The following is a 13,910-nucleotide window of genomic DNA, read 5'->3' on the forward strand; positions in this document are numbered from 1 at the left end:
CTGCAATATAAACAAAATATGTATTTATTGTGTGTAGGAAATACATAGAATAGCTTAGAGCATGAACATCTTATCACATCTTAAAGGTTATTTCTTGTAACACATCATTAAGCCCCCATAAAAAAGGACATAAAAATCTATCTTGCCAGTGTCCTAAATACACATGCACAGTTAAGCTGTCCTTAAAGAAATATGGGAAATGATTATTTTCTAGAATATCCAGATATGCTTAAATTTTATGGATGTTATTGGACGTGACGAAAACATTTTTAGATTTTTAATAACAAAAAACTATAAGCCTACATATAATAATGTTTTAAAAAATCTAAAATGACTAAAATTTACAATGAAATATTTCAACCAGCATTTGGTTTTTTGTTAGGATTAAACTTTATGCTAGTAGAATACATTTCTATATAATATTTAAGTAAATCTAAATATTAGTGAATTAATAGGTTATATTAAATACCATCATGAGACTATTTTATTTGCTAACATATGATATATTTTGACATGTTGTTAGAATATTACTCAATAGTTAGAATATTAACTGAAAAATGCTTCTAGTTTCTTAAGTTTATTTTTTGGTCTGAGTGAAAAGAAAGACTTTCAACCCATACAAGCAAATTTCACCATGACATGTAACAATTACTTCATAAATCGTATGAAATTACTGCCTTGAGTTTGATCGTCAGGTGTTAACAAGTGAAACATTTAAATAATCATCTAGGTATTTTGCATCCTTGTTGCTGCAAATGGCACTATTTTGTGCTTTTTTATGGCTGAGTAGTATTCCATTGTATATATGTACCACATCTTCTTTATCCATTCATATAGAGATTATCATGCTAAGTGAAGTAAGTCAGAATGAGAAAGACAAATACCATATGACATTGCTTATATGTGGAATCTAAAATATGGCACAAATGAGCCTATCTACAAAACAGAAACAGACTCCTAGACATAGAGAATAGACTTGTGGTTGCCAAGGGGGAGGGATGGGCTAGTAGATGCAAACTATTATGTTTAAAATGGATAAACAACAAGATCCTACTGTATAGCACAGGGAACTATACCCAATCTCCTGGGATTAACCATAATGGAAAAGAATATTAGAAAAAAGAATGTATATATGTTTATAACTGAGTCACTTTGCTATACAGCAGACATTAGCCCAACATTGTAAATCAACTATACTTCAATAAAAAAATAATAACAATAAATCATCTAGTTATTTTGTATAGCAAAGACTTTAAAAGTTATGACACCTTTTAAATAAATCCTCTAGACTACTTTGTTGATTGCTAATTTCTTTTACCAAGAGCTAGTTTCAAAAAACTAAACCCATCAAAAAAAGAACATAAGGAAACACATCCATTCCATTTTTTCCAGGCCATTTATTTAAAAGGCCTTTTGGTTTTCAAGGTATATTAATCTCCTAGTAATTAGGACATGAACATATTGGGGCCACCAAGAGGAGCTGTGACACGCACCCCTGTTAGCATCATTCAAGTTCATTTGTAACTCAGTGTGTGCTAAAGAAAAATTTTAAACCAATTCTTGGGCACTTAAAACTATTATTTTCCAAAATGAAAAACAGAAAGCACTCATGGAAGAGAAATTAAACTGAAGATTTGGCAAATGACTATTTTAAATTATTTTAGAGCCAGATGTGGTAATATAGCTAATGTTTACTGTATTCTTCATCAACACATTCTTTGTCCGGAGGTCATCCGTCCTGTAACTTCATCAGGGCATAGACTAGAGTTAGGTGTGAGCCAAAAATGTGGGTAGCCCCATTTAATATCACAAAATCCATGCATTCAGTCTTATGTGATGCGATCATAGAAGATTTTTCATAGAAGATTTTTTAAATATCTATTTAATTTTATTTTAGGTAATAACTTTTTTAATAATTGTCTTTCTTGATCTACACAGATGAGAATTAATAAAAATGATTAAAAATATGAAAGCGATCTGTGTTTCAAGTGGGATATAATAAAAACCAACAAAACAACCAAACAAACTCAAGCATTATACAAAAGCAAAGTCATTTACCACAGGAAAAGGGTCGGGATTAATCTAATGAGGTATGCATGGCTTGAAGATGAGTATTCCCACTAAACACTGGATAGTTGACCTTCCTGAGCCCTTGTCTCATCCATATATTATGATTGATAATACTGCCTATATTACAGTTTTCCTTGGGGAAGCAAATAAAATGAGGTCTAGAATGGAATTACATTAATAGTAAATCACTATACAATTGTAGTCATCAATAATAGTTCTTGAATATAGAAGCATTTATCTTTAAGAAGATGGGTTTAAATCATTAACCAAAACAATTAGATTGTATATTTTACGAATACAAGAATGCATTTTATATAGTTTTAGAGAATAAAATGTTTTAAATTTCTAATCTTTTTTTAACCTGTAAATAAATACTCTTTACCTATCTGAAAAACGTACCATTAAAATATCTCATTTGACATCAGAAGGTAAATGGGCAATTACTACTTTGAAAATTATTGTTCTAGTTCATTCTTTCTGCAGCTGCTAGCTTTGGAAAAAACACAATTTCCTGTATTTCTATGTGTAACAAAAAAAGTGAAACAAAAATGAAAGGAAAGTAATAACTACTGCTCTCCAATTCTGCAGAATGGTTTTCCTTCTACTTAGCTTATATATCAAAGACTTTCTCATGAGATTTCGTTTAAACATAAGGTACTGTGGCTAAAATATCTGAAAACCACTGGTGCATAATGACAGCAAGCATTTGACTGCTATTGATATAAATCCCCTCAGATGCAACACTGCTCTTCAAACAATCCCTCCCTTGAACCCCCTCTTTGAGAGATCAGAATTACGTGTGCCTGGCAGTGGGGTCTGGGGTGGAAGCCTGGCTTCCGGAGTACCCAGATAATGTGTCTGGAAACTTTCGGGAGAACAGGAGTGTTTATGGTTCTTTACTGTGTTGTTCCCGCACTCATCTGGCATAAGCAGATGGTTTGAAACACGGCCAGAGACAGTCATAGGCATAATTAGCCCAGAGGCCAGTAGAAAAGCTTTAACTCTCTTTGGATTAGTTTATTCAGTCAAGCATGGAGGAAGAGGGTACATAAAATACATGATCAAAAAAGACAACACAATGCTTGAATGCGTAATTTGAGATTAAAGTTATCTAATAACTTAAAGCCCTATGAATATCTTTTTTCTCTTAATGGATATATTTTAAAATTATCTGATTACTTGAATCAGAGAATATGAAATATTGCTTTTGTTCAGTTTCTGACAGAGTTAAAAAAAGATTAAAATATATTTGTGTAAAATAAAATCTCTATGAACTTCTTAGCTAAAGTTAAGAATGATAAAATGACAATGTAAAACTCTGGCATTCAGGAACAAACTGAATGGTTCTTAGTGGTTGTAAAATCTTCCTTACATTTTTCTGAAGTAGGCGATAATTAGCAGATGTTTAAAATGTCCTTGGTTTATCAGTTTATTGACATCATTTGGTATCTTACTAAAAACATATGTATTAGAAAGAAAGCTGTCTTTTTTTTAACCTAGTAATTCCTTCTTAGCTTTTTTTTTTTTTTTTTTTAATTAATTAATTTATTTATTTTTGGCTGTGTTGGGTCTTTGTTTCTGTGCGAGGACTTTCTCTAGTTGTGGCGAGCGGGGGCCACTCTTCATCGCGGCGCGCGGGCCTCTCACTGTCGTGGCCTCTCGTTGCGGAGCACAGGCTCCAGACGCGCAGGCTCAGTAGTTGTGGCTCACGGGCCTAGTTGCTCCGCGGCATGTGGGATCTTCCCAGACCAGGGCTCGAACCCGTGTCCCCTGCATTGGCAGGCAGACTCTCAACCACTGTGCCACCAGGGAAGCCCTCCTTCTTAGCTTTTATTTATTGTCTAGTAATGTGCTTAGAGAAATATGCAAAATGTATTAAAATGACACATGAAACATTGTAGGACACTGGTGTCATAGAATGCCTAATATCATTTCATAGATTATTCTGAAAAATAATTTTTTCTTACAGTGTGTTTCATAGGCACATTTATGTCATTAAATACATGAAGTAAAATATTGGATTACTTCCAGAGCCAATTTTAAGTTAATGGCTCCGTGAGAAACGCTAGTTGTATTATGCGTTTGATAGAATCTAAAGAAAACAGAAAGTCAACATTTTAGAGAGAAACAAGAAACACTGCATACCTGGTACAGAAGCGTGTCCAACATGCTGATACTGAACACCCTCCCAGCAGCAAAAGGCAGTCGGAACATAAAGGCCAAATTAGAACCTCGCTCTCTTTCTTTCTGTTCAGAAATTTGAAAAAGAAAAATTTGTGAGCATTCTCTATTTCATGCTTTTCTACTTACTTAAATTTTCCTAACATACGTGAAGAAAGCCATTTTTATCACGTGGTTCTTAGCTATGAATGTGTCATGACTTCACTTTTAATTGTATTTTTAATGTCCCTTTACTTTTCATAACCAAGTTTTCCTGGTTAAAATACCCAATAGTAAAGAAAGCTTAATCCTTTCATACATTAAACATTTATTTACTCTTAGTACCTACTTCTGAACAGGATTTGAAGTGACATTAATAAAAGGAACAAACATAATAACATTATTTCATCAAATATAAAAACACCTAAAGCCACATACTGTACCCTAACATCTAGAATATCTGCTTTTGAATATTCTCATATGTAAGGACAAAAAAACATAGGCAAGTAGGAGCGATCACAGCCAGTGGTTTCTAGCTTTCTGTCGTTCGAGTTTTGATTTACCCATCTGCCTTTAAAGTTGTGCCAGCCACACCAATCTGCAGCTAAGCTTCTGTAAGTGACAAAAAAGTGTGTGTGTTTGCGTGTGTATTATGGTGTATGAGGGTTTCTTTTGAAAAATTCTGTTGCTATTAGTGCCCGTTAATAAATGAAGGCCTAAGACCAGATGTTTGTGTAAGATTGGAAGGAATTTCTTAAGAATGAAACTTAACCTTGTCCTTAAGTGGTAACCTCAAAAACACTCGTTTCTTTTGCTGCAAACTTCCATTTAACAAGAAATACAAGACACAGCTGAGCAAATAAAAAAATCACCCCTCGCTCTCAGAGGCAATGGGAGAAAGCCCCTGTTTCTAATGTAGCAAATTTGGGCGATCTCAAGGGAGGGGACGTCTCTGGGTCCCCCTTTTTAAGAATGGAGGGGAGGGAGTATTGCTGAAGGAAGGGGTCTTGGAGAGGACGGGGGCCACTGCTGCTGCTTGCTGTCGTGATGGTACTAGAGAGACTTGACCCCTGGGCTCCCCCTGAACAGACAGATGAGGCTGGCGCTCAGCATCGACCCTTTCAGGGAGCGAGAGGAGTTATTCCACCACATCTAGGCCCATCCAGACTATAAGGACATCCTCACTTGAGATGTAGAGAGAAGGAGGGATACGCAAGCGGTGCCCCCTTGGTGTCCGTGTCCATTACATCACAACGCAGTCTCTGATTTATTAGCCTTGGTGTCAAAAATGCTTCATTTGAACCGCCTCGGTGGTTAGGAGATGCCTGGAATGAGCTGTCTTCTTGCAGGGATAGGCAGGCTTTCCTGTGAGTTGGGGGGCACATCTGGTTCTTAAGGTGTACTGCCAAAACCATAGATCTTCAGCCCAAGTTAAAGCAAGTAGCCAGAATAAAGTGCCGAGACCCTGAGAATCGGAAGTCCAGCATCTGTCACGAGGTCAGGTGGGAAACAGCAAGTCTGCTGGGCTCTGCACACGGCTCATTCAGGGTCTTCTCTCCCAGAACTTGGCGACCGATCTCTGTTATCTGACTGGGATCTTCTAAGCCAAGGACCATCATCTCTGTTCATTGTTCACTCCTCTAGCTAACAAGGGGCATGGGACACATGGCAAAACACGATTTTATGCTTTTGCATGTTTTCTCATCCCTTAAAATTTTTAAATCAAGTTTTGTTCTTTTTTTTTTTCTTTGATGCAGACTTAGCTGCAGTAGAACTAGATAGGGAATTAACTTGTTCATGGTTAGACTCAGAGTCATGGTGGTTGGGTGGTGGGGATGGAGAGGCACAGGATAGTGTTCCCAAGGTGATCATACGTGGGGCTGGGGTGGGTGGGAGGCAGGGAGCGTGCAGTGGCTGCAGAGACGGAGATCCGAGGAGCTGGACACACTGAGCACGTTCCAGCTGTAGAGGAAGATGTGGTCTCAAATACCGTTCAAAACTCAAATCGGAGGAAGACTGAGAAAAACCATAATTTAGTGATTAGAACATGATTCCAACTCTGGCCTCTCCTCTGCTCTGTCAGTGTGTAACCGTCTAGTCTTTGGCTTTAAATATCTCATCTTAGGCTTTCTAAACCCATACATTAGCGTTCACATCTTTCCCAAAGTTCAGTTACAACTATCAGCCTGAATATCTTTCTGTAAACTTAATCTCATGCTTTACTAAAATGAATTTCTCATCATGCTGAATAATCGCCTAACTAATTAATCAAAGGTACTGACTAGTCAATCAGAGAATCTCTGACCACCATCTCCGCATCCTTCTCCCCAGGCCATCCATTAGATTTCCAAACTCCAGCATTTATCCTTAGAATTATCTTAGAATTATTCCCTCTTTGCATCCTACTGCTACAGTAGTACTTGCTGGGGCTTAAACCGACTATTAATTTGCCAGCCTCTAGTCTTTTGTAACTCCCAGTCATCCAACACGGTGCTGCCAATTCATATACAAACAATTGCAATAATGTAAATTTTTGTTCATAAATCTAAAATCAGTTTACTCTAAGATTCAGACTTTCTTGCGGAATACATGCCTGGAGAACTCAAAGGCAAGATTTCTGTGAAAAAGCAACATGTCTTCATGAAAAGAGCTTGTCCTAAGAATTTCCTGACAAAAACTTGAGTCTATGGTAAGCTCAGTGGATCACAGGTAGGGTGGTCTTTGGCATATAGCGGTTTCTTTCACTCACATTATCCCTGCTCAATGATATACTGACGGAGAAGATACATTTCCTAAATCCAGTGGGTTGTTCTCTAATTTTAATAAAGGTTTAACCAATATTTCAAATGTTCTCTTTCATTATATACTTACATTTACATAGATGCTTCAGTTAAATTACATTACGCAGCACATTTAATTAAAAAAATTTTTGGTTCAGTTACATTTTCCAGTTCATACACTGTATTTTCCAAATACAGAAATATTCTTTTACCTTCAGGGCTTACACTGAAGGAAAGGTACTCTCTTCCTTTTTCCACACATCTGAATCCTATTGATAAGTATCATTTTATAAATCATTCATTATTAAAGGTTCCAATCAAACACTAACTCATTCATTTATTTACTAAATTAGTCAGTTAACAAAAAACAAATACGTGTTGACAAGTCTACTCTACATAGGGCATTATCCTTAGTGCTAGGCATACAGAATTCCTGTATAGAACTCATAAATTCTGTTAAGATAGAATTATTATGCATTGAATATGGACCAGGCACTAGTAAACAAATATGGATACTTTCCTTGCCTACAAGAACTCACAAACTGTGAATGATACCAATAACAAATAGGGAAACCCCAGAAAACCGGGGTGAGAATATGCAACAAAGCAGGGGCAGATGCTTGGGTAGCACGTAGGAAGGGCGTCTACCTTAGTCTTCTGGTGGAAAAGTCGAGAGACGGAATTAGAAGTGATGTCTAAGTGGAGACTCAAATATGAGCGAAATTAGCCAGCAAATTTGAGAAGGGCAGGTGTTAAGCAAAAAGTTATAAGCAAAAGGTTCAGCATATGCTAGAAGCTGGAAAGGAATAAAGCTTAAAAGACTTGAGGAACTATAAGCAATTCTGTTTGAATACAGCACTGAGTGTGAGTGTACGGGCTGGATGAAGAGGTCAGAAGTGAGACTGGAACAGGAGCCAGGAATTAGATGTTAAAGTTCCAGGACACTTGAGAGGAAAAAGGATGTTATCAAGAATTACACTGAAAAACAAGGGTGTAAATTGGGACAGTCCCAGGAAAAACAGGACATACAATGAACCCATTTTGAGATCATGTTAACAATTTTGAATTGTATCTTAAGTGTCATGAGAAAAAACTTACATATTTTTTAAGAGGAGGAGTGATATGACCACATTTCTAGAATGGTCATTCTGATGACAATATGGAAAATGGACTGGAAATTGGGAGGTGGCACGGGGAGACCAAGCAAGTTAAACAAGGGTATTAAGGCAGCAATTCTAGCGAGAAATGAAGGTTTACAGAAACAGATCTTCTTCAAGTATATTTAGACATGAGACATTAAATTTGAGGGGAGTTTTGACTGAATTGGGTAGTAGAGAGAAGATGAGGATTGATACCCCACTTTCTGGATAACTGGGTGGATAAGGGTGCCCTTCTGTAAAAAAAGGAACTGTGGAAGAAGAGAAGACTATAAGTTAATTTGAACTTGAGTTTCAAGGTTAGTAGAAAAGTCCAATTGCTAAAAATGTGGATCCAACAGACAGTATAACACACAGTGGTTTGGAGCTTGGATTCTAAAGACACACAAGGTGACCAGTCAAGTATTGCCACTTCTGGTTGGACGATCTTGTACAAGTTACTTAAGCTCCTTGTTCCTCTGTTTCATCACCTGTGAAATGGGGTTCATATTGGTGATGACATTGCATTGTCATTATAATAAATAAACAAGATAAAACATCTAAAAGTATTATGTATAGTAAGCACTTACTGTCTTCTATTACTAGTAATTCTTCAAACACATCAAATGATGCATCACCTTGTGGACTTGATATTGCTTGCTTTCTTCCTGTACTGATACTTCCAAGTTTTGCCTGGGCTGGTCTGGTGTTATCATTATAGCTCAAATATCACCTCCTCAAAGAGACCTTACTTTATCACCTTATTTAAATCAGGCGTTCCCCAGTTACTTCTGAATATAACCCTGTTATGACTTTCAGAGCCCTTCTGAAATCTATAATTCCTTGTTTATTTTTTTATTAGTTAACTGTTGGTCTGAGGTAGCTCAGTGAGTCCCAGGACAATGCCTAACACCATGCCTGGCACACAGTCAATGAAATTTTATTGAACAAATGAATAAATACTTTCCACTTATAGTAGTTGCCTACATCTAGTGAAAATTTGTTGCATAAAGTTTATAACATTTATATTAAGAGGGAGGAAGGAAACACTTTGAGGTTTACTCAATACCCCTTCTTCTCACTTTGGTTCTTAGGTTTGAAGATGGAAAAACTGCAGTGTTTGTGTTATATAAAGTTCTCTGACTTTAGTATTTCTTTTGACTATTGTGTTTTATAAATACAATAGTAAATATTTCTATGATTGCTTCTAGTATAAATATATAATACCCTTTTTTCAGACATATCATATTTGCTTCCTTAGTAGAATTCTAGATTCAATTGAAGTTTCAATGATGATTTTGTGTTTTCCTAACAACCACTTATCTAAAATTACCTAAAAGAAATCTGAGAAATCCAAATCAGTATTAAAAGATCCCAGACACTTTAATACCCTTGGTCTTACCTATTTCTTTCATTTGGTTTGTTATCATGAACATATGCTTTTGTTGGAAGAAGGAATTTGTTTCTGGCAGAAATTGTGTTTTCTTTAAACTGTGTCCATCCAGTACCATATGGAATAGATGATAAAATTGTTGGACTTAGCAGAACGGTGTGGGAGGTGAAAAAAAATTCAAGAATTTTATTGGCATAAATTAATGGTTTCTATCCGTATTTTCTCAACGATTGGCTTTTCTCACCATTCATCCTACTTGACCTTCTTTACACTGTTTGACATAACATCTTCTTTTTTTTCCCTCTTTTCCTCCCTCTTTCTCCCTGACCCTACGCTAGTTCACCAACAACCCTCAAATCCTATTTCCAAATTCTCAGGTCCTGGGCAAACTAACTCTGCCTTTCCTCTCACAAAACTGCTTGCCCAGGGAGTGGCCTCTTGAATGCAAATACAGAAAATCCTTATATTAAAATACCAAAGCCTTCAATGAGTTGCTAGGGTTTTATGTATCCTGTTTACAGAGCCTTCCTCTGAATATACAGATTCCTCTTTCCTCGGAAAGAGACTTGTCTCTACAGAAGGTACCCCATCACAGGGGTTCTGCACAGCAGCTCTGAGATGCGCTGGCTCTTCCAGAACAGGTTTCCTATCAGAGCCTCTCACTGAAGTGTGTGCTTGGGAACTGGGGAGAGAGAGGACCCTGGGTCATCCATCGGTGGCTTTAAATCAATTACTCTCTTTCTCTTTCTTTCATTTCTCCTCTCTTTATATAGCAAACAGAAAGAGGAGGCGAGTCAAGAAATAAAGAGCATTTCTCTCTGCATGGTCACTTTTCTTCTTACTGGAAAGAGTAGGTTCCCACTACACCCATGCACACACGCACGTACACAAACACACACACACACGCACACACACACACAACTGTTCCATTCTAAGTGGCAGCTTAGAGGGGGTGCATTTGATAGACACTCAAGGAGTCCACCTTGTTTATGAGGACTCAAGGCTAACTCAGACCCACGTCCCATAAAACCCTTGAGTCAATCCAAGGCAAGTTCATGCTGAAGGAGTTTGGGGTGTGGGGGACCCTCTTCCTTATCTTAGAGAGGAATGCAGGGTCTTCTAAGCAATGTTATTATCCTCCTACACTAAAATACAAGTGCTCCTTGCCTTGTAAATAGGGTGATTATGTAGTTAATCATCCAAATCAGGACATCTTGACAGGAGCTCCTAGTAATTATACTGAGACAATAGACATACACTAGGAGTGATGGGCAAAACTGGACTTCAACCATGCCACTTATAAGTTAGAAATATGTGCTTTACAAACAATACACACAAATGGCTTCCTGCACCCTGTTCTCCCGTGAAGGCCCTGATGCTCTTGAGAATTGAGAAATTTGGAAGAGTGGAAGCTTCTGAAAGACAAGTGGGTTCAGAAATAAAGAAAGAAAGGATGTTGAAGGATTAAACATGTGAATTTTGGTGGGGGGCATAAACATTCAGCCTGTGACAACTTTGAACCTATTGTGTGAAATCATAATACTATGCACACTCTTTTTTTTCTCTTTTTTTTTTGGCTGCGCTGCGCAGCTTGCAGGATCTTACTTCCTGGACCAGGTATCGAACCCAGGCCCCAGCAGTGAAAGCGCAGAGTCCTAACCACTGGACTTCGCTATGCACATTCTTAATAGATACATTTGTACATTAAAATAGTTATCCATATAAATTACATATCATCACTCCTCTAGAGTAGATCAGGCAGTGCTTTACTACATTTAAAAGCAATAGAAACCAATTAGTGTTCTCAAATTCTTCCTGGACCAATATGGGGAAAGGTAAATATTTTCTTAAAAATTGGATAAGAAATTTTCCTAATGAATCCGGAAGATAGCACCAAACTCTCCCTCAGCCATTATAGCACTTAGATTATGAATAAAAAGTAGTCCAACTTGTTTGGACAGAAAAAAAAGAATACGGCAATGTGTTTTTGTTTGTTCCGATATATCTGTCTCCCATCAAATTACAAATTCTATGGTTTTATTCAAATTCATAACTTCTAGCATTGAGGAAGGCATATGGCTCATAGTAGGTGCTCAGAGAATATTTAGTGGCTTGAATTTAAATTGAGAATATGTAAAATTTTGCCTTCTGGCTTCAAGACCGTGAATATGTTAAAAAGTAAATGATATTCTTGCCTATTTCTCCCAGAATATATCTCCAATGTGTATTATTTTGCTCTACCATTGACTACCTAGCAATATATGATTTATAGACATGACTGTTTATATTCTGACACTCATTCTCTAACGCCAACAGGGTGTCCTACAATTCAATTCTGACGCTCGCTACTCAGAGTTGGCTCAGACCCCACAGGTTATGGGGCTCAGTCCCGCAAGACTGCTCTCATTTCAGCCACCATCTCCAAGTCCTTGGTGTCTCCAAACCAACAGCACTTCTTCTCCATCCAGCTACAAATCTGGGGCTCCCCGTAACAACCTCAGTTTCAATAATTCTCCAGAATGCTCACAGAACGTGTGAAAGTGCTATACTTAATGATTATCATCTTAATATAAAGAATGCAAATGAACAACAGATGAAAAGGCACACAGGGCAAGTCTGGGAGGGTCCTGAGCACAGGAGCTTCTGTCTCCATGGAGTCTGAGGGCACCACCCTCCTGGTACATCAGTATGTTCACCAATCAGGAAGCTCTCAAGCCTCATTCTTCAGAGTTTTATCAAAGTTTCATGATGTAGGCATGATGAATTAACTCATTAGCCACATGATTAAACCCAATCTCCAGCCCCTTTCCCCTCCCTGGAAGCAGGGAGGTGAGGAGGTACTGAAAGTTTCAATCTTCTAATCATGTCATTGCTTTTCTGGAAACTAGCCTTCATCCTGAAGCTGTCTAGGGGCCCCTCCATGAGTTGCCTTGTTAACATAAAATCAGGCATGGCTGAAAGGTATGAATAACAGAAGACACTCCTATCACTTAGGAAATTCCAAGAGTTTTTGAAGCTCTGTGTCAGGAACTACGGACAGAGACCAAATATTATTATTTTTTTATTATACCATATTATTCATCTCACTTTTTCATTACCTTGCTTCTTACATCATTGTGTAATTACCATATGATTGCTAAAGTGTAATTATGATCATCACAGGAGAAGGTTCAAAAGCAATTTTGAAAAAGCAGTCTTGAAGCAAATTGCACCATAAGCATGAATAAAATGCATTTTCATGAAATGCATCAAAATAAGAGAAATGAAATAAGTCTTTAGAGGGAGATGAGACAAAAAATTTCTCTTTTTTTTCTATTGTTGTTTTCCTCTCTTCGGGTTCCTTGTTACCCATCACATTTCCCATCTCTGCTTAGCTCTCATACTGTGTTTCTGATGCCCACTACATCAGATTTTTAGGAGGAGTGTCAATGACCCAATGATCAATGACTGAACATGGGAAGTACAGTTGGTCCTCTGTATCTGCAGGTTCCACACCTGCCAATTCCACCAACCACAGACTGAAAATACTGGGGAAAAAAAAATTCCAGAAAGTTCCCAAAAGCAAAACTTGAATTTGCCACCTACTGGCAACTATTTACATAGAACTTACATTGTATTAGGTATTATAAGTAATCTAGAGATGATTGAAAGTACACAGCAGGATGTGCGTAAGTGATACGCAGATACTACACCTTTTTATATAAGGGACTTGAGCATCCTCAGATTTTGGTCCCTGCTGGGGGGGCGGTTAGAAGGGAGGGGTCCTGAAACCAATCCCCCATGGATACCGAGGGACGACTCTATTTTTGAGTAAACAGTAGTAGTAAGGTAATGTCAATATCCAGGACAAGAAAGATAATGTAATAGAAAATAAAACAACTCAGCAACAATGAAAGAATGATCAGATGAAAAAAATACAAACTAAAGCATGATGGTCTGGTCCATTAGGAAGTTATTATTGTGGATATTCTTCAGTGAGTTGTCGCTTCCAGAGAAACCCTGAAGAGTATTCCTTCTATTACCAATGGCAACGACATATCTACTAGAATGCAAGGTCTACCAGGAAAACATCAGCAACCAGGCTCAATGAAGGCTAGCCTTCCATACTCATTCTTGCAAATCCTATCACTTCTTAAATTTGAATGACAACCACTTCATGACAAAAAAAAGTGTCTTAAGCAGCCAAGCTGGTGTCTGTTTCAAATTCAAAACCTTGATTGTGTTTCTAAAGGTGAAGGCCCCATCCGTGAAGGTGCAGGTGCATCTAATTATAGGTAGAATAAAATGATATTCATAATGACGTTCACAAGAATAAAAATCCACCTCTTCCTCTGCCAATAGTAACTCTAGAAAATATTATTGGGAATGTAT

The 13,910-nt window shown here is 37.4% G+C and overlaps 1 protein-coding gene across 5 annotated transcripts in view; it reads right to left on the minus strand.

Moving 5' to 3' along the window:
* Positions 1-13,910, minus strand: part of KCNT2 (potassium sodium-activated channel subfamily T member 2) — a 267,373-nt gene that overhangs the window by 51,114 nt on the left and 202,349 nt on the right. For all 5 annotated transcript variants that reach the window (XM_036868239.1, XM_036868233.1, XM_036868249.1 and 2 more), the window contains one exon: positions 4,216-4,317. In XM_036868239.1, the coding sequence (XP_036724134.1) occupies positions 4,216-4,317 (102 nt within the window). The remainder of the gene's footprint in view (positions 1-4,215; positions 4,318-13,910) is intronic.

Source organism: Balaenoptera musculus, chromosome 1 (assembly GCF_009873245.2).
Source record: "Balaenoptera musculus isolate JJ_BM4_2016_0621 chromosome 1, mBalMus1.pri.v3, whole genome shotgun sequence".
Classification (NCBI taxonomy): domain Eukaryota; kingdom Metazoa; phylum Chordata; class Mammalia; order Artiodactyla; family Balaenopteridae; genus Balaenoptera; species Balaenoptera musculus.